General features: G+C 50.9%; 10 protein-coding genes across 10 annotated transcripts; 6 read left to right on the top strand and 4 right to left on the bottom strand.

The window, feature by feature from the left end:
- Positions 1-46: 46 nt before the first annotated feature.
- On the top strand, positions 47-616 carry J7337_001761 (uncharacterized protein; the record flags this gene model as incomplete). The annotated part of the gene is made up of 1 exon (XM_044819495.1): positions 47-616. One exon carries the CDS (start codon positions 47-49, stop codon positions 614-616), a length of 570 nt encoding a protein of 189 aa, XP_044687197.1.
- Positions 617-1,125: 509 nt separating this feature from the next.
- Positions 1,126-1,963, top strand: J7337_001760 (uncharacterized protein; the record flags this gene model as incomplete). Its single annotated transcript, XM_044819494.1, has 2 exons — positions 1,126-1,686; positions 1,748-1,963. The coding sequence occupies 2 exons, from the start codon at positions 1,126-1,128 to the stop codon at positions 1,961-1,963; spliced, it is 777 nt and encodes a 258-aa protein (XP_044687196.1).
- Positions 1,964-3,016: 1,053 nt separating this feature from the next.
- J7337_001759 (uncharacterized protein) lies at positions 3,017-4,238 on the top strand (the record flags this gene model as incomplete). The annotated part of the gene is made up of 3 exons (XM_044819493.1): positions 3,017-3,683; positions 3,732-3,858; positions 3,917-4,238. 3 exons carry the CDS (start codon positions 3,017-3,019, stop codon positions 4,236-4,238), a joined length of 1,116 nt encoding a protein of 371 aa, XP_044687195.1.
- A 713-nt stretch (positions 4,239-4,951) lies between these two features.
- On the top strand, positions 4,952-5,524 carry J7337_001758 (uncharacterized protein; the record flags this gene model as incomplete). Its single annotated transcript, XM_044819492.1, has 1 exon — positions 4,952-5,524. The coding sequence occupies one exon, from the start codon at positions 4,952-4,954 to the stop codon at positions 5,522-5,524; it is 573 nt and encodes a 190-aa protein (XP_044687194.1).
- A 207-nt stretch (positions 5,525-5,731) lies between these two features.
- J7337_001757 (uncharacterized protein) lies at positions 5,732-7,250 on the bottom strand (the record flags this gene model as incomplete). Its single annotated transcript, XM_044819491.1, has 3 exons — positions 5,732-6,227; positions 6,276-7,150; positions 7,203-7,250. The coding sequence occupies 3 exons, from the start codon at positions 7,248-7,250 to the stop codon at positions 5,732-5,734; spliced, it is 1,419 nt and encodes a 472-aa protein (XP_044687193.1).
- A 1,020-nt stretch (positions 7,251-8,270) lies between these two features.
- J7337_001756 (uncharacterized protein) lies at positions 8,271-10,114 on the top strand (the record flags this gene model as incomplete). Its single annotated transcript, XM_044819490.1, has 2 exons — positions 8,271-8,673; positions 8,721-10,114. 2 exons carry the CDS (start codon positions 8,271-8,273, stop codon positions 10,112-10,114), a joined length of 1,797 nt encoding a protein of 598 aa, XP_044687192.1.
- A 221-nt stretch (positions 10,115-10,335) lies between these two features.
- J7337_001755 (uncharacterized protein) lies at positions 10,336-11,296 on the bottom strand (the record flags this gene model as incomplete). Its single annotated transcript, XM_044819489.1, has 3 exons — positions 10,336-10,986; positions 11,049-11,190; positions 11,250-11,296. 3 exons carry the CDS (start codon positions 11,294-11,296, stop codon positions 10,336-10,338), a joined length of 840 nt encoding a protein of 279 aa, XP_044687191.1.
- Positions 11,297-12,906: 1,610 nt separating this feature from the next.
- Positions 12,907-14,445, top strand: J7337_001754 (uncharacterized protein; the record flags this gene model as incomplete). The annotated part of the gene is made up of 2 exons (XM_044819488.1): positions 12,907-13,339; positions 13,391-14,445. 2 exons carry the CDS (start codon positions 12,907-12,909, stop codon positions 14,443-14,445), a joined length of 1,488 nt encoding a protein of 495 aa, XP_044687190.1.
- Positions 14,446-14,990: 545 nt separating this feature from the next.
- On the bottom strand, positions 14,991-16,203 carry J7337_001753 (uncharacterized protein; the record flags this gene model as incomplete). The annotated part of the gene is made up of 3 exons (XM_044819487.1): positions 14,991-15,027; positions 15,079-15,166; positions 15,273-16,203. The coding sequence occupies 3 exons, from the start codon at positions 16,201-16,203 to the stop codon at positions 14,991-14,993; spliced, it is 1,056 nt and encodes a 351-aa protein (XP_044687189.1).
- Positions 16,204-19,396: 3,193 nt separating this feature from the next.
- On the bottom strand, positions 19,397-21,594 carry J7337_001752 (uncharacterized protein; the record flags this gene model as incomplete). The annotated part of the gene is made up of 4 exons (XM_044819486.1): positions 19,397-20,619; positions 20,772-20,835; positions 20,893-20,979; positions 21,085-21,594. 4 exons carry the CDS (start codon positions 21,592-21,594, stop codon positions 19,397-19,399), a joined length of 1,884 nt encoding a protein of 627 aa, XP_044687188.1.
- Between the last annotated feature and the right edge of the window lie 2,647 nt (positions 21,595-24,241).

Below are 24,241 nucleotides of genomic sequence, written 5' to 3'. Positions count from 1 at the left end.
CCAGTCAAGCACCTGTCTTGCAGACCTTTTGCGCTCCAACAACATCATGGCTGGTCGTCTCTCGGATGGAAATCCACAGGTCCAAGTTTACCTGTCAACATGCGTCGAGAAACTCGTCAGCAGCAAGAAGCGTGGTAGGGAAGCTGTCTTGACTTTTAGGCCTCCCCAGCATATCCTCGACAAGTCACCTGAGAAACAACAAACATGGTGGAATGCTTCGTCTCGTCTGGTTTATGGCACCTTGGTGTGTTTCTTGGCTCCTGGCGTCGAAGGTGTGAGCATGCTATTCTTTCAGGTCACAAACAAGAGTACCGGCCGCACGGGAAAAGATGACGCCGAGTCCAACAACAACATTGCTCAGTTGCATGGTGCACCTAGCATCACCGTCAAGCTTGCAAATCATCCGCGAGATGATCCGATCCTCCTGACGAAGCTGTACAATACCAACGCTCTTGGTGTATTCGTTGACTTCAATGGTGTCATTCCGGACACGTTCGTCTTCCCATCCTCAAGAACCTTCAGAAGATCAAAGGTGAGAATCACACCACCTTCCAACAATGGACCTTCCCAGCCCACCCGAGAACCAGAGTGTTTCGATACCGGGCTACGCTCGTAGACTGGATTTTGGTTTCTCACAAGCTACCGTTGAGAAGTCGTCCCAATCTTGTCTCACCCTACACCTCGCGCGCCATCTCCCGTCTCACGTCAGAATCTTAACGACGATCAACCCCATCATCAATTACTCCATCAGGAAATAACCACAGTACCAAAAACACCAAAAACATCAATCCTCAAGCCTCACTACCAACACGAAAAGGAAAGTTACACAAGATGCGTCACCCCCTCACGCGCGCGCGCCTTATCAATCAATTCCCCCGAAATGACGCAACCACTGTTCGCTCTTCGGATGTATATAGAAGCCGATGGTGCAATATTGCGAAATGCCGATTGAATTAATAATGCAGCGAGCGTCTCGCTGCGTCCTCCCGAATTTCCGTACAGAGAGAAATGGCGGGGTTGTTTACTACTACAAGACTTGTAACAGGTCCTGCTAAGAATTTGATCTTTTCAAACAACTTGACCAAAGGAATTACTACTACTCGACGTATCAACACAGCTGTCAAGATGGGCTCTCAACCTCAAGCAGACATCACCCTCTACACCAACCACGCGTGCCCTTGTATGTATATCAATCATGTCACGTTCATCATATTGTACTCCGCTGACCTTCCTCCCCCCGCAGTCGCGCACAGGGCCCACATCACCCTCGCCGAACTTGGTCTCCCCGTCAAAGAGAACATCATTGATCTCAGCGCCCCCCGAACCCCAGAGTACCTGGCGATCAACCCGCGCGGCCTCGTCCCAACAATCATCTACAATGGCGAGACCATCACCGAGTCCGCCATCGTAGCTCAATTCCTCGCCGATGCGCATCCCAGCCATCTCCTCCCCGCGTCGACGGACAAGAACGGTCCGCTGACCAGAGCGAGGATCGCCTTCTTCGCTGATGCGTACTCGAGCAAGGTCCAGGCGCATATCAGCAAGGCTACTTACACTGCTCAGACGGAGGACGAGGTCAATCAGGCTGTGGATGATGCCGTTGCTGGTATTGTGAAGGAGGTTGAGCCTCTTCTCAAGAATGCGGCGCCTTATTTCAACGGGAGTGATAAGCTCACCTTTGCAGAGGTACCCAGCCAATGCCCCGAATGATGTTGATGGGGAGGCAGCTAAGCTAACGAGAAAACAGGTCCTTGTAGCTCCATTCGTCATTCGCCTGCTATCATCGTCCAAGCACGGCCTCCTACCAGCCAATCTCCCCTCCCGCCTCGAGAAAGAGACCCCCAACTTCTACAAGTGGGCGCAAGTCATCAGCAAGAACCCCAGCGTCCTGAAGATCTACGACGAGGACGTGGTCATCGAGTCAAGCAAGAGAGTGAAAGCCAAGTTTGCCAGCAAGGCCTAAGACTAAGGATCAAGGTTGGGGTGGGCTATGTATAGCCCAAGATAAATGACTGACCGCTCGATCCTTGCCTTTTCAATGGGGTACTTTAAATCCGCAATGCAAGGATCAAGATTCATGTATCAAACATTAACTGATATTCAAAGGGACATTGCGAGAATGAGTGTGTAAATTGAGTTATCCTTTATGTTATGGTTATCATGAATTCAAAAAGTTTAAACCCGAACCCGAATATGCAGAGCCTCCCGCTGCATTAGGTGCCTCTAGTCAGTCTAGTCCCAATTTCCAGATCTTGCATGTTGAACCAAGCGCCAATAAAAAGAATAAAAAGAATCCCACTTGCCGCCCCCCTTTGCCCCTGTCGATCTACAGACTCACTGTCCATGCTACCATGTTCATATTTAGCAACAGCTTCTCTTCTTGTTCAAATTTCAATCCAGCCAAGATATCTCGAGTGGATATGCCAATTCGTTAGCCCGTCCTATATCCTGGTTCTAATTTCAGCAAAGAAGCCATGGACACACAGATACAACCCTTGTAGAAAAGCCCTTCCCGCCCAGGTCTTGGCGCGTCGCATGTCCCCTTGTAGGCGACAGTGACACGCCGGCGCAGTTTGGATACAAGGCTTGTGAGTGGTCTGAAATTAATCAAGGCCCATTCGATCTAGAGGTTTTGGCGATGGCCTCCTGAGAGCCCTGCCATGCTTGGCCTGCCTGGCCTGCGAGAATGGGTCCCGTCCTCGGTACTGACCTGACTGGACCTCTCCTTTTCTGCCGTTTGCCGCTTTTATTCTCTCGCTCTCTCTCCATTTCATTTTTCTCTCATTATTTCATGCATGCTCTTTGAGTAGGTAGATCAAACAAGTTCCTCTTTTTCCTTTTGAGTTTGTTCTTCTTTCCTTGTCTGTCACTGTCTATCTCATAGTGCTTGATCCTTGGGTGTTTCATTCGTTTCATCACCCATTCACTCCTTTGATCTCGACAGACTCGACTCACTTCTTCATCTCATTCATTTTCCTCTCTTATTTCACTCGATAGACACTGAAACTCATTCACCATGCTTTCGCGATACATTCTCCCCGCGGCCGCCATCTTTGGCCTCGCGGCTGCTCAGACAACCTCGGACTGCAACCCTCTCAACGAAACAGACTGCAAACCTAACCCGGCTTTCGGAACAAGCTATCTCTGGCACTTCAACGACACGCCCTCCAGCGACCACTGGGATAACCACGTCGGACGCGTCACATATGATGAGAACGACGGCGCCGCCTTCACTGTCGCCAAGCAGGGCGACTCGCCTACTCTGCGCACCGCGTTCTACTTTTTCTTCGGCCGCACCGAACTCGTCATGAAGGCCGCTCCCGGTGTTGGAATCGTCAGCTCCATGATGTGGCTGAGCGACGATCTGGATGAGGTCGACTGGGAGATCCTGGGCGCCAACGACACCCATGCTTCGACGAACTACTACGGAAAGGGTGTTGAGGACTTTACCAAGGCGGGGTGGCACTATGTCAAGGGCGGTATGCAGGAGGATTACCATAACTATACGACGACGTGGACGAAGGATGAGTTGAAGTGGTACATTGATGGAGAGAATGTGCGAACGGTTGTTGCCAAGGATGATATAGACAGTTATCCTCAGACACCCATGAGACTGAGCATTGGAATCTGGGCTGCTGGTGATCCTACAATGCCTGAGGGAACTCGTCAATGGGCTGGTGGTGGTAAGTTGTGTGTCTATGAAGACATTGAATTGTGCTGACAATTTTCAGATACCGACTATGGCAAGGGTCCTTACACCATGCACGTCAAGAGTGTCTACGTTGAAGATGCCAGCACCGGAAAGGAATACGTCTACGGTGATAAGTCTGGCAGCTGGGAGAGCATCGAAATCGTCAAGTAAGCCACTCCACCTCCCTCGACATACCCCCTTGTAACTCATACTAACCACTCACAGGGGCAACTCAACCGCTCTCGACGCTCTCTACAAAGAACCTGAGAAGACCACCTCCGAGAAATGGGAAGCCCTCCCCGCCGGCACAAAGACGGGAATCTACGCCGGCGGCATCGGCGCCGCAGCCATCGGTCTCGGAGCTCTAGGCTTCTACTTCTGGCGTCAACGCGCCGCCGGTGCCAGCGAGGCCAAGATGGCCGACGACAAGGCCGCTGCCGAGAACCACGATCTCATGTCGTACCGCGCCGGTGAGGACACAACGAACCAGGGTTTCGAGTACAGCGCTGCCAAGTACTCCAAGGTTCCAGGTCAGGATGCTGCTTAGAATAAAAACATAGAGTTGTGTTTTCTTTTTCCATACTTTAGATGTTTTCTTATTTCTCTTTTTTGTAATGGCATATACACACCATTGTTTTTGTTTCAAGTTTTATATATACTGTAGAAAACCTACACAGGAACAGGGGATATTTATAGCAGGTTTGGCGTTGATCAATTGAGATGCATTGTAAACTTAAAGTTACTCAACTTTATTACTTCACTCTCCGCGATCGGTCCATGGTCGACGTTGTACTGAACGGACGATCCATATAAGTTCGTCACCAAGACTGGTGCTGTAGGGCTGTCGTATAGAATTAACAAAACGGGATAGTTCATGGAACGGAATCGATCCACATGGACTCCCGTTTTGTTCAAGTTGAACGATGCGTGGTTTGGCGTTGGACGGCAAAAATGTCAGTTGAGTCGTTTCTAGGGCGTATGCGACAGAGACCGTCGCAAACTGCCGATGCAGGTTAAATTTTGTGACAGAAAAGGGTTCTCCTGTATCGGAGCTAAATATTTTAAATTTTTCGATAAGTCCAGTTGATCTCGACAATTTGTTTTCTGATACTCATACACCTCTCAATTGAAGCAAGCAAGCATTTGTCAACTGTTGCATTCAATTCATCTCAACTGAAGTGTCCTTTTCTCTCAAAGCTGCGAGAGTGCGACAACATATCATCTCACGCCAACTGAAGCTATTCACAACTCACACTCACAATGTCTCTCACATTCCGCCCCGCAACACCACAAGATGTCACCCCCCTCCGCGCCCTCGTAATGTCAGCCTACCGCGGCCCCGACTCCCGCGCAGGCTGGACAACAGAAGCAGACCTCCTCGCCGACGAGCGCATATCCCCCACAGATCTCCTCGCCAAGATCACCGACCCCAACGGCGCAGTCATTCTCGCCTTCACAAGCTCCCCCTCATCATCCGGAACATCAACACCAGAAGGTGACAGCGATCCCCGTCTCGTCGGATGCTGCGAAGTGGTGCAGAAAGACTCTGAGCGCGCTTACTTTGGCCTCTTTGCGGTGTCGCCGAAGCTTCAGGCTGGTGGTATTGGAAAGCAGGTGCTTGCATATGCGGAGAATTACGCGGTTAGGAATTGGGGAACAAAGATCATGACGATGTGGGTTATTTGGACGAGGAAGGAGTTGATTGAGTGGTACATTAGAAGGGGATATGTTAAGACCGGGGAGAAGAGTCCGTTTCCGTATGAGGGGCTTGTTAATGGTAAGGCGTTGAGGGATGATTTGTACTTTGATCATCTAGAGAAGGTGTTGGCATAGACAGATATTGGAGAATCATAGACTAGAACAGCGAAGAGGGAGGGAGAATTAGACTAACGAGACAAATGCGATTCACACAAGCATCACAATCATAGAGAAAAGAGTTGCCAAACAAATCGTCAATCATAGGCTACTCTGTCGCGACGCTATATACATTCAAATGCCCTTACATGATCATTCCACCTTTTTCTTTGGGTATCTCTCCTTTTATTGACCCTCAACCTGCTTAAGAATGCCCTCAAGGTTAATGCTCTTAGGTCTCTCGATAGGCAGACCCAGAGCCCGGTCCCAGATCAACTGAGCCAGAGGTCCGAGACCACGAGAGACACCAAAGGTAGCAGTGTAGTACAGCGTCTCGTGGAAGCCATAGTGGTGGAACAGGACTCCAGAGGAGCTGTCGACGTTGGGGTAGGGGTTCTTGGTCTTGCCGTGCTTCTTGAGGACCTCGGGGGCGATGCGGCTGTTCTTCTCGACGAGCTGGAAGACGGGGTCGTTGGCGATCTCGGGACGCGCGGCTGCGTAGTCCATGAGGGCTTCGAAGCGGGGGTCGGGCTTGCGGAGGACGGCGTGGCCGTAGCCGGGGACGACGCGGCCGGAGTTGAGGGTGGACCAGAGATAGTCGTTGACGTCTTGCTCGGTGTAGTTGGCGGGGATGGCTTCCTTCATCTGGATGATCCATCGGAGGACTTCCTGGGCAGCGAGACTGAGACATGTTAGTTGAGTTTCTGTTTAGAGGGGGAGAGAAGCTTACCCGTGAAGAGGTCCAGCGAGACCCTGGAGACCAGCACTGTAAGACAGGAAAGGATCCGACAGAGCACTTCCAACCAAGTGAGTGGCGTGAGCAGAGACATTACCGCCCTCGTGATCACCGTGAAGAGCAAGGTAAAGTCTCAGAAGATCCTGAAAGTTCTCATTCTCCTTTCCACCCTTTCCAAGCATAGCAGCAAAGTTGTACGACCAATCCTGCTCAAGATCAACCTCAGCTGGCAGAGCGCCACCACCACGGTAAGCATTCTGGTAGATCTTGGCCGCAATGGTAGGAAGCTTGGCCAACAACGAGATACAATCGTCAAAGGTAGGCTCCCAGTAATCAGCCTTGTTAAGTCCCTGCTCATAAGCCTTGGCGAACTTAGACTCGTAGTTGAGCGCAGAAACAGCCATGGCGAACTGTGTCATGGGATGAAGATCCTTAGGGAAGTTATCCAGCATCTTTGAGATGAACTCTGGAATCTGCGCCTTCTCCGCGAGTTCGCGAGAGAATGTGCGGACCTGGTTCACGGAGGGAACCTGGCCGGTGAGGAGCAGCCAGAACATGGCTTCGGGGAGCATCTCAGTTCCCGTCTTTCCCTTGGGGAGCTCCTTCTGGCAGTCCTTGATGGTGCGGCCGTGGAAGCGAATGCCCTCGTTGGCGTCGAGGACGGAACCCTCCCAGACCATGGCCTTGAGGCCGCGCATGCCGCCGAGGGTGTTCTCGACCTTGACCTCGCCGAGGACCTTGTTGGAGTGGGCCTTGACCTTCTTGAGGAGCTCGCGCTTGGCGGGGATGGCCTCGCGCAGAGTGGCCTTGAGATCAGGCTCTGCGGTGGCATAGCCGCGGACACCTGAGAAAGCGGCACGGGTGAGGGGCTGTGAGTGTGAGCTTATGGTGTTTTCACATGTAAGTTGAAGGGGAGCTTACCTTGAGGGAGCCCAGAGCCCTGCGGGAGGATGTCAAGTTGAGAGCCATTGTGATGTGTGAGGTGGTGATACAGAAAGGATTGGAGTAGAGAAAGAAAAAAGAAGAAGAAGATCAAATAAGAAGAGGAGTAGAAGATCAAGTATGAGGAGGGAGTTGGGCCGAGGGTTCCCAGTGGTAAACGAGCTGAAGCGGTAGGTGGGGGTGCCTTTGGTTGAATCTGGGGTAACAGCCGGGGGAGCGGGGGCATCCAACGAGAGCCTCTGAAGGTGGTTTGCACGTTTATTTTGTCATGCGGGGTTGGCCTGAACTCTTATGACGCAGTGAGTGCGGAGAAGACGACAGCAAATACAGACATAGCAGTATGTATAAATATAGATTAATAGACCAGATATGTCAAGACTCTAGTTGCATTAGCAGATCCCCCATTCAGCATACAAATTTTCTGAATTCTCTTCCTCTTTCCAAGGGACACAAGCCAATCCCACGGTTATCATGGCCACTCCAACCGAGGAAACCCGCCATGAACCGACTCCAATGCCACGGCTCAAACATGCATCTCAACCAATCAGCTTCACGACTGTTTGCCGTACAAGCTCACCCATTGGCCAATTCGTCGGCAATGCTTCTTCTTAACCAAGGCTCTGCTGACATGCGATCAGTCTCCAACTTGTAAGCTGCCTTTTTTGTCAAGCATTTATAAGGGTCTTGTAATTTTGGACTGCTCGGTTACTAGAGCTGTTGGTCGGTAACCGGTCGGTCATCGAGTTGGGGGTTTTATTTCTTGTCATGATGGCTCAGCAGTGGGATCAATAAATAAATTAGAGATATCAGAAGAAGTGTTCTTTTATTTAGAAGAGATTAGTGTTGACTGGTCTTAATCTTTTCATCTTTTGTCGTGGCGCTGGTTGGTCTTGTAGCTATCACGGGCTTCAGATCATCATCCGCAAGTGCTCGACTTTATTATTCATCCACCCCGTTATTCCCGATCTACCCACCACCACCACCACCACATCTTTCTTCTTCACTTTCTCCCCTCCTCCCTCTCACATCCTCACAACAACACCCAAAATGTTGCGCAGACTATCAACCCGAGCTCCCCAGCGCCTCCTCTCCGCTTCCAAGCCCCGAAGCGTAGCACCCCTCCTCGCCCTCCGCGCCATGTCCAGCACCCCCATCGCAAAGATGTCGCAGCTCAGCACACACGCCACACAACCTGCTGATGCATTCCAGCTTCTGCCAGAGTCACAAAAGGCCGGCGAGGCGGAGGATCAGCTGTACGAGGCTACCGTGAAGGAGATTGAGGCGTGGTGGGCGTCGCCGAGATATCAGGGTATCAAGAGGCCGTACAGCGCGGAGGATGTAGCGACCAAGAGGGGCACGCAAAAGGTTCAGTATCCTAGCTCTGTTATGGCGCAGAAGCTGTTTAATCTGATTCAGGAGCGCGTGGCCAAGGGAGAGCCTATTCATACCAGTAAGTCTCCCACGATACTCGAGAAGTACACAGCTAACAGTTTATAGTGGGCGCAATTGACCCCGTGCAAATGACCCAACAAGCTCCTCACCAAGAAGTCCTCTACATCTCAGGCTGGGCCTGCTCCTCCCTGTTGACCTCTACCAACGAGGTATCCCCCGACTTCGGCGACTACCCCTACAACACCGTTCCCAACCAAGTCCAGCGTCTAGCCAAGGCGCAGAACATGCATGATCGCAAGCAGTGGGATCTTCGTCGCAAGATGACACCCGAGGAACGCACAAAGACACCATACGTTGATTACCTCCGCCCTATCATTGCAGACGGTGATACCGGCCACGGTGGTCTGTCTGCTGTTCTTAAGCTCGCTAAGCTCTTCGCTGAGAATGGTGCTGCGGCTGTTCACTTTGAGGACCAGCTCCACGGTGGAAAGAAGTGCGGTCATCTGGCGGGTAAGGTTCTTGTTCCTATTGGAGAGCACATCAACCGTCTTGTTGCTACGCGCTTCCAGTGGGATGTCATGGGCTGTGAGAACCTCGTCATTGCTCGAACAGACTCTGAGTCCGGCAAGCTTCTCTCGTCTGCTATTGACGTTCGCGACCACGAGTTCATCCTCGGCGTTTCGGACCCTTCCATTGAGCCTCTTGCTGAGACCATCCAGGCTATGGAGGCCAAGGGTGCCGTTGGCGCTGAGATCGATGCGTTTGAAGCTCAGTGGGTCAAGAGCACTAAGCTCGTCACCTTTGACGAAGCTGCTGTCGCGCACATGAAAAAGGAGGGTGTTTCACAAGCCAAGATCGACGAGTATCTCGCCGAGACTGAGAAGGACCACGACATGGGCATCTCCCGCCGTCGCGGCCTTGCAAACAAGTACACCAAGGAGCCTGTGTACTTCAACTGGGACGTCCCCCGTACCCGCGAAGGTTTCTACCACTACCGCGCTGGTATGCAGGCGGCTACCAAGCGCGCTCTTGCTTTCAGTCCCTACGCGGACCTTCTTTGGGTTGAGACAGGCGATCCCAACGTTGAGGTAGCCACTAAGCTTGGCCGCGCTGTTCGCGAGGTCAACCCCGGCAAGGGCCTCGTGTACAACCTTTCCCCCTCATTCAACTGGATGGCCCACGGATTCACCGACGAGACCCTCAAGTCATTCATCTGGGACATTGCCCGTGAAGGATTCGTTCTTCAGCTCATCTCCCTTGCTGGTCTACACTCCAACGCTACAATCACAACTGAGCTGTCACGCGAGTTCAAGAAGGACGGTATGAAGGCTTATGTCGATATCGTGCAGCGCCGTGAGAAGGATCTCAAGTGTGATGTTTTGACGCACCAGAAGTGGAGTGGCGCAAGCTACATTGATGGTATTCTGGGAGCTATTCAGAGTGGAAGCTCGAGCAGTAAGAGTATGGGAGAGGGAAACACGGAGGGACAGTTCCATTAGAGGGAGGCTAAGAGAAGGAAAAGCATGAACCGGAGTTTGGGTATCTTTTTGTATATTGATGAATACTTTACAAATGATATTGTATATGATCAGCCAGGTTCATCCTCGCAAGTGACTGTCGGCACATTCGTCTTTATGATGTGACAATTTATTTCATTATTGAATCATACTAATCGTTACTACAGATATCTTTCCAGCTAAATCCTTCACTCTCTTAATCTTTACAACGAGTCCTTGGTAGCATTGTTCTCGGGAGGAGGATGCGCGGGGCCCTCAGCAGTAACATAGCACTTGGTCATACCACCATCAACCGCAAAATCATGTCCATTGACAAAGCTCGACTCATCACTCGCCAAGAACAAAACAGCCTGCGCCTGCTCAACAGCCTCACCAAACCGCCCCATAGGGAAGTGAACCTCCCGTCTATGGCGCTTCTCCTTATCGTCACCCAGCCAGTCCTGCAAAAGCGGTGTGTTGAGCGGCGCAGGGCAAAGGTTGTTGAACCGGAAGCCCTCGCGGGCGTGCACCATGGCGAGTTCGCGCGTGAGCGCGAGGACAGCGCCCTTGCTGGCTGTGTAGGCGAGCTGGGGCGTGGCGGCGCCGACGAGGGCGACGACGGAGGCGGTGTTGATGATGGAGGCCTTGGATTTCTTGTTGCGGCGGAGGGAGAGGACGGCGTGCTTGCAGCCGAACCAGACGCCCTTGACGTTGATGTTCTGGGTCAGGTCCCAGATGTTCTCGGGGGTGTTGACGGCGTCGTCGTCCTGGGCGTGCATGATGCCGGCGTTGTTGAAGAGGACGTCGATGCCGCCCCAGGAGTCGAGGGATTCGATCATGGCCTGGACCTCTGATTCCTTGGAGACGTCGACTTTCTGCTACAAGTCAGTATTATTGTCTAGAGAAGTGGTGGTGGGGGAGCGGTGTTGGGACGTACGAGGATCTCGACGCGGGGAGCATCGGGGACGAGCTGCTTGACCTTTGCGGCGGCCTTTTCGAGAGCAGGTTGGGAGATGTCGGACATGAGAATGGAAGCGCCCTCCTTTGCGAAGAGAATGGAGGTCTCAAGACCAATGCCACTGTCGATCGTCAGTATCGTATCATTATCATGCAGCACAACAAGACAAAGAAAACATACCCTCCAGCGCCAGTGATGACAGCGTTCTTTCCAGAAAGACGACCCATTGCGAATGTGCAAGGTATGTTAATTTTGAAGATGAAGGATGTTAAGAGTGAAAGAATCGTGGTATGAAGAAAGAATGTCAAGCAAAGTGGTGGGTATCTCGTGAAAAATATATAGGAATCTGATGGGATGGACGGTGACACAACAATGAGGGGCAGAGGGGTCCTTATTCTTTAAGCTTCCCTCTCCTCTTATCGAAAGCGTCTGGAAGCTCCGATAAGCTGGAATGGGCGGTAGAGCTAAGAGTCAGGTCGTCTGATTCTCCGTGGGCCAGTCATGAGAAAGATCGTGGAGATGGGCATAATTCCGAGAACGGACGAGCGAGGGCGGTTGGCGGTTGCAGTGGGTTTTTTTTGGTTGGTTAGTGGAGGCTGTCATCGCGGCTATTATTAAAGATTGAGGTACAGTACAGTTGATGGGTACAGTATTTGGGGGGTGGTTGACTGTATGGGGAGTTATGGCTGAGGTGAGGTGAGCTTATCAGTGAGGATGTGGTGTTGATTGAGATGCATGAGCTTAAGATGATAACAAATGTGTTGAGTTCAATGCCTCTTACATGAATTCTAGTTTCATCACATATTGTTCATCTGATCCATTCAATCAGATATAGCCATATCTTATAATCCCAATCATATCATCACAACTTCAGCTCCAGATTCTCACAGATATCATAAAATATCAACAAACGTCAGATCCAGGGTCCTTTCTCGGTATATGGATGTCAGATCTCAAGCTTACAGCTGTGCCACGCAACACCCCTGCCACTAGCGATGTCGGCTCTCTACCTCAGGTCACGAGAACATACATCAAACTCCGAGTCAAAACACATCTCACTCTCCCAAGACAACAACACGCGGTTACTTTAATTGTACAACAGGGCGCACAAGGCGCGGTTACACCTCTGATTTGAAGTCGGCAATTGAAGCGGATGAAGAAGATATCGGAACGCGGCAGTCGGCGAACCGCCTGTATCATATCGTGAAACTACTGTAATCTTACCCCATGTTATGTTTCTGGCCAAAGCTTCGAATCTAGATCGCGGGGTTGGTTCATGGCACTCTCAGGCTTCAGCGCGGCAATGAAGCTATTCCAAACCCTGCTCCCACTAAAACGTGCCCAGATAAGCCCAAGCCACCCCCCGCTTGATTTCGGCTCAATTAGTCCTAGCACCTGCATCGCGCACCGAACATCACAGCTCCCCACTCTTTTTTTCCCGCTCAGTCTACGTCACGTCACTGAAGCATTGTCTTATCGTTCGCATTCGTTCGGTCTTATCGTAGCCGCGCTGCCCATTATCCCATTCCCAGTTCAGTCTGTGTTTGATACAAACCTGTTTAACTTACTTGTCTCACTCCCCCCTCTTTCCATAGGTAGACAATCTCTCAGATACTACTGTATCTCTCTTGGGCCGTCTTCTCCCCGCATTCATCATTGTTGATCCCCCTTGAACCGCGCAACGGCTTGAATCCCAAAACTCCACCGTCGTTGAACTGTATATCCCTAGAAATATCTTTTGATTATAAACATACGGCGCATTTCTTCAATATTTACAGTTTCATCACCTCCTCCCTCTATACCATTCTTCTCACCCCCCCCCCCCAAATCCTCCGCCATGGCTTCTCCAGACCCTAAATCCATCACCGTCGACTCCCTCCCCCAGCTCCTCCAAAATGACAACATGGTCAAGCTCGCAGGCGTAGACGTCGACGGCATCCTGCGCGGCAAGCTGGTGTCCAAGAAGAAGTTCCTGTCCATCGCCGAGGCCGGCTTTGGCTTCTGCTCCGTCATCTTTGGCTGGGATATGCACGATCGTACATATATCCGCGAGCTCAAGATCTCAAACGCTGAGAACGGATACCATGATCTCCTTGCTATTCCAGATCTTTCTACCTTTAGGAGGATTCCTTGGGAGGACGATGTTCCTCTGTTTTTAGTGGACTTTTTGGATCCTGAAACCAAGAAGCCTATTTGTGCTTGTCCCAGAGGTCTGGTTAAGACGCAGCTTGAGAAGCTCAAGGAGCATGGTTACGGTGCCATGGCAGGCGGTATGTTTCCTCTTCACCTCTAAACTTGAAGCTCTGTACTAACAAACGCAGCTGAATATGAATTCTACCAATTCAAGTCCCCCGACCCTTCATCCTCATCCCCAGCCGCATACCTCCAACAAAACGCCCCTCACCAACTCCCCGCCCTCACAGAAGGAATGTTCGGCTACTCCCTCACCCGCCCAGTCCACAACCAAGACTACTACTACGACGTCTTCAACACGTGCGCAAAGTTCTCCTGCGACATCGAGGGCTGGCACACCGAGTCCGGCCCGGGCGTCTTCGAGGCCGCCCTCGAGTTCGGCGAGATCGCGCAGATGGCTGACCGCGCCGCGCTGTTCAAGTACGTCGTCAAGAGCGTGAGCACAAAGTACGGCATCACACCCTGCTTCATGGCCAAGCCGAAGCAGGGCCTGCCTGGAAATAGTGGGCACATGCATGTCTCGATCGTTGATAAGGATGGCAAGAATTTGTTTGCAAGGGAGGCTAAGGATGAGAATGCCAAGTGGAGTGATATTGAGAACCTTTCTGATATGGGACGTCATTTCCTCGCTGGTCTCCTCGTCGGTCTTCCTGACATTATGCCCCTCCTCGCACCAACCATCAACTCCTACAAGCGCCTCGTCGAGAACTTCTGGGCTCCCGTCACAGTATCATGGGGTCTTGAGCACCGCGCTGCGTCAATCCGTCTCATCACACCCAAACCCTCAGCAACACGCTTCGAAGTCCGAGTTCCCGGCGCAGATACAAACCCCCACTTCGTCCTCGCAGCCATTCTCGGCTGCGGATGGCGCGGTGTCGAGAAGAAACTCGAGATTCCTACACCTCCGCTTGCAATGGGCCAGGATGTCGGCGGTGACGCTGATCCGGGTGAGAGATTGGCCAAGAGTCTTAAGGAGGCTACGGCGCGCTTCATGGAGAAGGGCAGCATTGCACGGGAAGTATTTGGCGATGATTTCGTGGAACACTTTGGCGGCACAAGAGAGCATGAGGTCCGTCTATATGACGAGGCAGTAACTGATTGGTACATTCCCATTCTTCTCACTTACTGGGGACATTGGCTAACAAATCACAGGGAAATGAAGCGATATATCGAGACTGTTTGATTTGGATATCTGGAGTTGTTCTGTTCTGTTCTCTTTAGTTCTGTTTTGTACGGGTACATGGGGCGTACTGTGGGCATCTCTGTAGCATGAGATATGCGTGAAGTGAGTGCATACGACGTGAGATGATCAAGTGTCGGGAGTCATCCTGATAGACGAATATACCTTTGACACCTTGCATCTCCTGTATCTTCCGGTCGACTCATCCTGACTGTGACCGCTAAAATGGTAGTTCAGCTCTTGTGATGTAGACCTCTGCCCCGGCCGATGCCTTGTACTGTATCCAAGGCTAGCGGTATCCAACTCCATCCGCCCATTCATGCTCCAGTAACTCAACCCGACCTTAATCACTCGGTAAATCTCTTCCATACCCTGTATGTTCCATATGGTATCCATTTCCCACCGCGGGAATATCTCCCCGAGCTCATTGGTTTGCACCATTTCCTGTTCTTCCTGACATCCGCCCCAGACACAATGCCTTTGACGCCGTCCGTGATGACCCAAAAACTCCAATATATGCACATAGATCTCTATGCCTATTTCTTAATCTATTTGCCGCAGTCCTTTCGAGCCGTAACAAAGGTCCTATCAAAATTAGCCACCAACACACACACGCACCAATACAACAAAACTTACACTTTTCCCAAACTACGCAGCATCGGATCGTTGATCTCAACTCTAACACGATCAAGCAAAGCCCGCGTCGCTTTCTCCTCCCACCCTCCTAGTCCGAATAACCTCAACGTCCAATTCTCTATACCTGGTCCGACTCGAATTAGCGTGTGTGTGACTTTTTGAGACGTTTCAGAAAAAGAGAATTCGCCACCTACCACACTCGATCATCTCCGCCAGGGCCTTGCGCTTCTGCTGGGTGACCGGGTCACTTCCCCAGTTCTGTATCGGCAGCCAATCTACCCGGACGCGCACGAGATCGGCTCCCAGGGTGTTTAAGATTTCAGGGACTCGAGGTATGGGGTCGCAGTCCATGCCGAGCTTGATGCACATCTCCTCGAATATCTTCTCGTACTCTCTGCAGGCCGCGCCGACTACGCCTTTTTCTCCATCGACGTGCTCGGGATCCGCGTCGAAGAAATGCGGGCAGATCTCTGCTATTTCGATGTGTCCGCCCGGGTTGAGGTGCTCGTAAGCTTCGGCCAGTAGAGCGTTCCAGTCGCGAACACCGCCGCCTGCTAGACTGCGCATGTGTATAAAATCGTATGTGCGGTTCGGCCAAGTCTCTGTAGCATCGGCGATTTCAAAGGTGACATTCGGAGGGACATCTTCGGGTAGCAATGCGCTGCTCAAGTCGATACCGAGTATATTGACCTGGGGATATCGCTTCGCCATGTCGCAAGCCCATATTCCCGTGCCAGCACCAACATCCAGTATCTCCATCGGATCCTCGGCCGTAAATTGATCAAGCGGTAGTTTCGAATCAGCAAGGTTACCATCAAGGCACAATTGGTACAGCTCATGCTGGACCGTCAAGCGATGCGCCTCAGAAGGATCATTCGGCGTGAGAAGCTGGCCAGACCCGTGGTAGGTATGTCCATATTCGCGAATCAGGGGAAGCGTGTCTTCGGAAATAGTCGAGTAATTGGACGCCGTATCGCTATAATCGTCATCGTCCTCAGCAGGACTCACATCACCCACCGTGAGCCGATTCATCCTCTGCAGCCCATCGTTTAACTGCGCCATATCGCTCTTTGAAGTCGCAGAGGAAGCAGTGATGGAAGAACGATCCGGATCGTAGCGGGACATTTGATGAGGGATCGACAAGGGGATATTAAAGCGAGATCAAGTTGGGGGCCGTCGGCTGTGTTCTTATGTATGTACTCTGAAGAGAAGAGAAGAGAAGAGAAGAGAAGAGAAAGAAGAAGGATGGTATCGTGAATTAATATTGGAGTATAGAAAAGGTATCGAGAACGCGCAAGGAAATATGTCTTTTACGAACATCCATGGCCAAAGAAAGAGAGTGGGAGAGAAGAAGGAGAGGGATTAAAGAAGGAGGGGATGAGGAGGAGAAAAGAGAAAAGGACAAACGAGACGAAATTGAAATCAGCTCGAATACGGAGAGGTACAGACGAGAAGTCACAGCACAAGCACAACCAACTCCTCACTCTGTGTTGTGTTGTGTTGTTTGGAGTCTGAGGAGAAAAAAGAGTGGTTACCTCTACCTTGCAAAGTGGAGGAGCTTCAACAAGGCAAGGCAAAGGTAGTCTAGGGTCCGGGATTGCATCTCCCCTAGTTACCTAGTTAGTTGGCAGCCCAGATGATTCAGGTCAGGGCCAATTTGCATACCAGGTGGGTCGCAAAATAATACGCACACACAAGAAGGCTGACAGAAACGTATTGTAGAATTAAAGGCTAGATGTGACCTGCTTATTTATGTCAGTTATTCTGGCTTACTATGGTGAGAGAGCTTTGGTGTGCGGATTATTTTGAGACCCACCTGCATACCAAACCCCAAGCTATAACAATGCCCGCTATAGCACAGCTAGCCTAGCCTCGATGCTCTACACAACAACAACACAAGCCATACCTTAGTCTATCTCGACTCAGAATGGAACTAGAAGCTTTCCAACCTTCCGAATACCCAAGCCATCGCCTTCGCCTTCGCCTTCGCCGTCCCCGTAAGCCTCAGTCCAACAATACAAACATCAGAATTCCACTAGCCACAACAAACAACTCGCCCCCTCTCCATTAAAACCCCTCTCTCTGTCAAGAAACATCGGCAAGTCTGGGGAAAAACTAAGTTACCCGATACATTATCGGCCAATTTCAGCCAACACAAAAAAAAAAGACGCGGCCCGTTCTCAAAAGCTAAGCTACCCTAGCTCCCCATTGGCCCATACCCTTTTCACCACCTGGCACCAAGATTGAGATGCCGTATCTCACCGGCGGGATTGGACGGTTGTTGGGCGCTTAGGGTGAAGGGTATAATCACCGTATGCATGAGATGACGCATCCTGATGATATGACTGTGCGTGAGTGAATGAACCAACAAACTTTCTCAACTCTACGTAGTATTCCTTGTGCTAATCTCTTGATCTCCTCTAAGCGATGTCTGTCTCATTCCCACCAACTCAACCCTGGACCCTGCACGGCCTCTCTTTTCCGCCCTGCCAACAAAACCTCAACACCAGGACAAAATTACCACTGTAACTCCTCATAAGCCTTGGAGACAATGTGGCAAGTCTATTCTGACATCCCAGTCAAGCCCTGGCCTGTCTCCCACGAGGTTGCCTTGCCCGGTAGTTCAAATCTCCTCTTTCGCCTTGAACTCTCTTTTACGCTCATGTAACCCCGACCCCCCCTGGAAGAATATCATTTTCTTTTCGCACGTCACGTCACCGGACCCTGCTTGCCGTTCCCCGGGTGGACCAGAAACCTCGTGGCCCCCTTGTCTTATCAGTGTTCTAGACCACGTCAAGGCTCAAAAACGTGGCTGTCTCTCGAAGCTATTCCAAATATCGATCATCATAAGAGAGGTCCTTGTATACATATATCATCCGGGTTCCGGGTTCGCAACTCGTTACTCGCCTCGTTTGGAGATCATGATGGTCAAAGAGCTGAGACATTGATGTTGTGAAAATTGCCATGCATGCATTCATGATTCAGTGGATCACATGTCATGGTGCGGCACAGCGGAAGCGGAAGCGGAAGCGGAACGGCTCGAGGGAACGAACCATTGCAGCTCATGTCATGTTCGTCTCCGATAAGGCATGTCTGTAATGCGATGTGATGTACTTCTGAGTCAAAATGGACGAGACGGTCCCTTGCATTAAGCTATTCCCAGATACCACTATCTCACCGAGATGGAGAGGTATCTGCTATTCAGTACAATTCGGAAGTCCTTCGCATTGCAGCTCACTCCCAAGACTCATCTCGCCACAATAAACTCAATCCCAAACCCACTCGATAAAGTCCCAAGTATTGATGCTGTTCCACACTAAAAACAATGTCCCAAGTAAAAAATAAAAATAAAAAAAGGTCTCAAAGATGAAGCAGAAGTTAGAAAGTTGAAGTGTGACCTGATAGAGAAGAACGCCGATGCTATGACGCAACTGACAAGGCGCAACAAATGAGGGCTCGACCAGACATTCATGATGGTAGACGTGTAAACAAAAGACATGCCACAGACAGACTGCAAGAACAAATGTCTGCAATAAGCAAAGTATGCAGCAATGTCACGCTGTAACAAGGCGTGCTGCGAGACATGCCAACCGGCCTGATAGCCAAGACCATCGTCGTCCGAGACCCAGTTTCCTTCGGATGTATGCCTTTTTTCCTTTTGTTGCTTGTCTTGAAACTGGCTCGAGAAAAGAGCCCACAAATTGCCGCCCATCCCTAGTATCCCAAATGCTTGGCCCGGTTTGGTCCTCATTACTTTCAAGGATTCCTTCTTTTGCGTAAACCTCATGGTATCCATGCAGTCGTTCTCGACGTAGGCTCTCTCGTGTTTCCATGTCAAATCGTAGGCCTTTCTCGTGATACACATCGTCAGAAACAGGGGCTTCTCTCGTGTCGCTTCGTGATAATCCATGTTCAGACCTGGACACCATCAATGACGATCGATGCAGGCAATCCTCGCGCACTCACTTTCCACCAACATAATCATGCACACCAAACAGACTCGCCGCCTTGTCCTTGTCCATTAAACAATGCAGAAATAAAAAAAGGATTCTCACTAAGCATCGCTAGCCTGCCCAACCATTCATATGAATAATCACCTTCACTCCGGGCCCAGCGTCGTATACATCCCCATATCCTTTGCTCAATTCTGATCATCGTCTTTCCGTTTCAAATGCTGGTTGCGGTCTTTCCTCATTAGCTTCTGATTGCAAACCAGTCTTATCGTCGTTCAAAAATGCCGTCATCTAGTAATATCATGGCCGTCGGTTTCTAGTAAAACCGTCAATGCCTTGGTCGTATTCGTGTTAAAGTCGTCGCACTAGGCGGCTTCCTTCTTCGGCTTGCGTTTATTCCCAACTCTCCCATCCGTGTGCTCGTCGTCGGGATTCCACTCCTCGGGGTGAAAGTTGGGGTTGCAGTAGTGAGCTCGGTTCCAAATACTGTTCTTAAACGTGTTGGTCGTCACTTGGTACGTCGATTCCGGAAAATTGTTCTTGCCCTCATCGTAGTCGAGCTGAACAGGGCTGAATCGGATGTGATAGCTTGAAGCGCCTCGCATGGAGAGCGAATTCTGAGATCCTGGGCCAGACGCAGGTAGCATCGCGGGACTTGGCGCAATCGCAGAACTTCCCGATATCGAGGCCGGCGGGGTTGGGGGCTGAGGAGATGCCATGATGGGCGGTGGCTGCGGTGGCGCTACTCCCGGTGTCGTAGCAGGCAAAGGCTCGGGGAAGGATGACATCCATGGGCTCTGTTGCACAGGCGAGAATTGTTCTGGCGCCGAACTGGCTGGAGGTGGTGCGAGCTGCGCAAGCCCTCCCATTGTGTTACTGAAGCCCGGGATGATAGACAGCGCATCAAAGTTCATGGTCGAGTACTGCCCGAGATCCGCTTGGTCGGTCGTGATGTTAGTGTTGTGGGTGAAGCCGCTGACACGAAGCACCTGCATGGTGGGTGCTTTGTACAGGATGTCGTAGTGGTCGGGTCGGTAGAGCAGATAGATGATGGGGCCGAGTGTGCTGGCGTCCTGGGTGTTGAGTTCATCTGGCACACGGTACTGGTTGACCTGAGTACCTGCACTGCGGTCGAGGTAGGCAATCTCAAGTACAAAGTTGGCTGGTCTGAGGAGGACTTCGGCCAAGGCGGACATGCCCAGGTGCTCGATCTCGCGGTTAGGGATCTCAACGACTTGCCGGCAGTGAGCATCGACACCACCTGCATCCGAAACGAAAGGATTGAACTTGGCAGCATTGAGCTTGAGGTAAGTCGCTGTAAGCAGGCGAAGGTAGTAAATGATGTTACTCGACACAACAGGGTCGTTCCACTTGGCTTGGATCAATGAGTGCGCATACTGAGGATTGGCGACATTTTGAGCGACTTCGCGCAAAAAGTCAAACATCTCATCTGACCAGTCGTCGTAGAATGGATAGCCACCAACAGAGCCCAGCAAATGGTTCATGCTCATAAGACGTGCCACCTCGCCCTCGATCTTGGCCTGATCCCCCGACTCAACGAGTTTCTCGAAGTAGCTGAAGCCAATTGCTATTGGTGAGAAAGTTAGCGCAAGTTCGACCTGTCACAAGAGTTGCCGAGACACGGGCAGTAAGCAAGCAAGGTAACGTCAGGCATGCCAAACATGTTTCATAATAGGCGGAGAGAGTCGCGGGATGAGAAGCGGGGAGTTGTAGACATACCTCGCCATCCACAGTTGCCATCGCCTTGAATGGGGCGGAATTGTGAGTAGGTTTGGGGGAGAGACTGGATCACACCATTGTTAGCAACGAGCGACACCAACAAGAGTAAATAAAAACGTACGATTGTCTTTTCGACATAGACGGGATCGGCTTTGGCATACTCGTGGGTGATGACATCGCTCGAGACTTTGTTCCCTACTGCGAGACCCTGCGAGACCGGAGGTTAGCGACGGACGGACACCGTGAAGCAAGCAAGCAAGCAAATGACGCGCGAGCTAGAAGCGCCAGGGTGAAATGAATGGGTGCAATATACCTCAAGAACAGGCTGATAATCCTCTGCAGCAGCCTGCTGCGCGGCCATATCGTGTTGGCCTTGATCCTCCATCTTGAGTACGACAGGGGATTGTGCAGCGTACTGCGTCTGCTGTAGAATGTCAAGCTGCTGCTGTTGATGACGGTGACTTTGCGGCGGTTGCGCTAGAGTTGGCGAGGAAGAAGAAGTTTTGTTGGAGGTGGAGTTTTGTGAAGAGGAATAGGGCGAGGATACGGATGGCGCGGTTGCAGTGGGGGAAGAAGAGAGTTGCTGCTGTCGAGGAATTTGTTGTTGCTGAACAAGACACGGTTGTTGCTGTTGCTGTGTTTGCGATTGGAGTGCATGCGACGACTGGGGAAGTTGTGATGATGGAGCAGGCGGCGGTGGGTTGTTGTAGAAGCCAGCACCTCCACCTCCAGCAGACACGGGAAAGCCAAAGTCCAGGTCTGAAGCTAGGCCATAGGACGCGAAGCTGGAGGAGGCGAAAGGTGTGGGTTGAGGCTGGAACATGCCTCTGAGGGAGAAGAGAGGGAGGGAGAGGAGGAGAGGAAGCGAAGAGAGGAGAGGGAAACAATAGAAATAGAGGGTGAGTGAGCAACCAAGTTTAAAATCAAGGCAGAGAGTGAGTGATTCAATGCGAGGTGATAAACGGACGGTGTTGGTAGGTAGATGAACGAACGAGAGAAAAGAGGTGCACTTTCAGCTAGAAAATTGAACCTCTCTTACTGGACTTGCTTGTCATTCAAAAGTCACACTCTCACACACTACTCTCTCACTCATATGAAAGACAGACAGACAGTTAATCGACTCAACTCATCACACTCAATCAAAAGAGAGGAACGGGATGGGGGGGAGATGGGAACGGGAGGAGAAGGATGGCGTTTTTAGGTAGTGCTAAAAGCTAACGAGACAGAGAGAGCAGAGCAGAGTAGAGCAGAGGCAGAGGCAGAGGCAGAGCGTCTGCTACCAGGCCATGGGCAGGCCCCAGGACCAGGACAGGGAATACCTAGAGCAAGGTACAGTACATTATCCGTACCTTAGCGGAACGGACAAGCCACCCGTCGGATACTGATACATAAAGAAAAACGAAGTGGTCTGTTCCATCCAGAGTGCTCCCATGCCATGGCCCCCCGGGTACCATCTGGTGCTGTCAAACGCCCTGTGGATCAGAAGACGGACACCGACGTACTCTTTCCCTTTCCCTTCCTCGGTAGCCCGTAGGTTACAGCACGGTTCGAGAGAGAGCCTGGGGGGTCACTGCAGGGATTGAGACAGGGGTTCAGGGCCAGGGCTAGGGATTTAGGGACAATCCACGCGCGGGCGGGTTCGATTAGCCTAGCGCTGAGCAACTGAGTGAGAAAGAGCGGCATGTTCTAACGGGAACTGTACCCCTAGCTCAACACTTGGACTGTGAGTCTTTTCTGACGAGAGGGGCTTTTTTTCACACGGCGGGGTTGGAGTGTTTTGCGGCACGGTTGAGATTGAAGAGTCAACGGTTTGATGAGATTGAGAGGGGGAAAAAGGAAAGATAGCGCTAAGAAATTAAATTCCCCGACGAGTCTGTTTGGCTTCGATGCAACCTGAACCTGGATAATTAATGCACGATGTACGGAGACAGAAAGTATCATCTGAGAGAGCTTAGGTCAGGTTTGTTGACAAGTGAGGTGAGGGCGGCTAGCAGAGTATAGTGACGGGAATGGATGCAGCGTGCCCCAGGATGCCAAGCCAAGTTTTGAGTGTGGGTAATACAGAGGCGAGGCTAGGTAGTTAGTTTCTTGTGCTTCTTGTCTGTGGGAGGGTTGGACACAGCTAAGCTAAAGCTAAGCTGCTTGACTTGACTTGACTTGACTTGAGAGAGCCAAGACTCTTGTTGTAAGCACGATCAATGTGATACAAGAGGGGGTAGCAAATGTCAACCTAGGCAAGGTAAGCTCAAGCTCAAGCTCAAGCTTGTGAGTGAGTGTATGTATGTACATATGATCCTTTCACCTGAAGAGGCTAATCCATCCATGGTACGTCAGCTTCCTCATTATCCAGAACAAGCGGTATCAAAAGTCCTCAGTATCTGCTAGACGAGAGACCCTCGTGGCAGCACGATACATCAACACGCCGCACACTGAACCTGGGCCTGGCCGTTATAAAAGATTAGTACGTTACAGCACCTAAACTCGGAGTCTCCACCGCCAGCAGGGATTGGGTGTGCTTTTCACCAAAAACTCCATGACGATCTCCCGCTGACGATGGCCCTGGCAACATCGTTCACAAGCAAGTTTTTTTTACGATGCGAAGCTGAAATTGAACTTGAGAAACGATGCGCCGTTGTGCGGCACGGCCATGCGAGTGAAATTTCCCACTGGTCTGGCTATAGCCATGACCGGCTAGAGCGCTTGTGGTGTAAAAAAAAAATAATAAACGGCGATGGGTGAGATATAGCGTAGTGGAGGTAGAGAATCAAGATCGATTCGTGGTCGGGTGATTTGCTTTAGTTTCAACCGGGCGAGAGTAATCGTAGAGCAGCCAATGTAAGAAGCAGACAATGAATCCTTTATGAAAGGCGTTATACTGTAGAATTGTATTATGTCTGTCTGTCAGAGAGTGCATTATCATATGGCCAGGTACGAAAGATACAATGCCCAGACGATGCGAATGTGCCGCATCACTTGGCGTACCTGTCTGTGCCTCATTCTATGGAACCTTCATTTATGGAAACACACTTACGAGCATCTAATCACATTCATCTCTGCGACATTTTAACTTTTACGATCTTCACATCAACGACCGTTTTTTTTAATTCATTTACTCATCCCGATCTAAATCGTGTGGGGAGCAAACGAGCAGGCCAATACAAACCAAGCAGCTAAGGAAAAGCCAAGCCTTGGAACACGATCCCGCTTCTCCCCGGGGAATGGAGAATGGGGTTTGAAATATGATATGATCTTTCATCTTTTTTTTTTTTTTTTTTGGCTTTTTGAGCTGTCAAACAGGCATTGCTATGTACTGTAGTATTTTACTGTACATCTCAAACGCCAGCGGATAGACAGCAGCAACACATCGCTTGCGTAGATTGGTCGCGGAAGACGGGCCGTACGCGGAACGGGAACGGGAAGCTTAACGCGAGAAACTCTCCGCGGAAACAGTGTGTTTACGACAGCCAAAG

The sequence above is a fragment of the Fusarium musae genome, chromosome 1, assembly GCF_019915245.1.
Source record: "Fusarium musae strain F31 chromosome 1, whole genome shotgun sequence".
Lineage (NCBI taxonomy): Eukaryota > Fungi > Ascomycota > Sordariomycetes > Hypocreales > Nectriaceae > Fusarium > Fusarium musae.
Note: the sequence above shows the minus strand (reverse complement) of the source record. Positions and strands in the feature narration are given on the sequence as shown.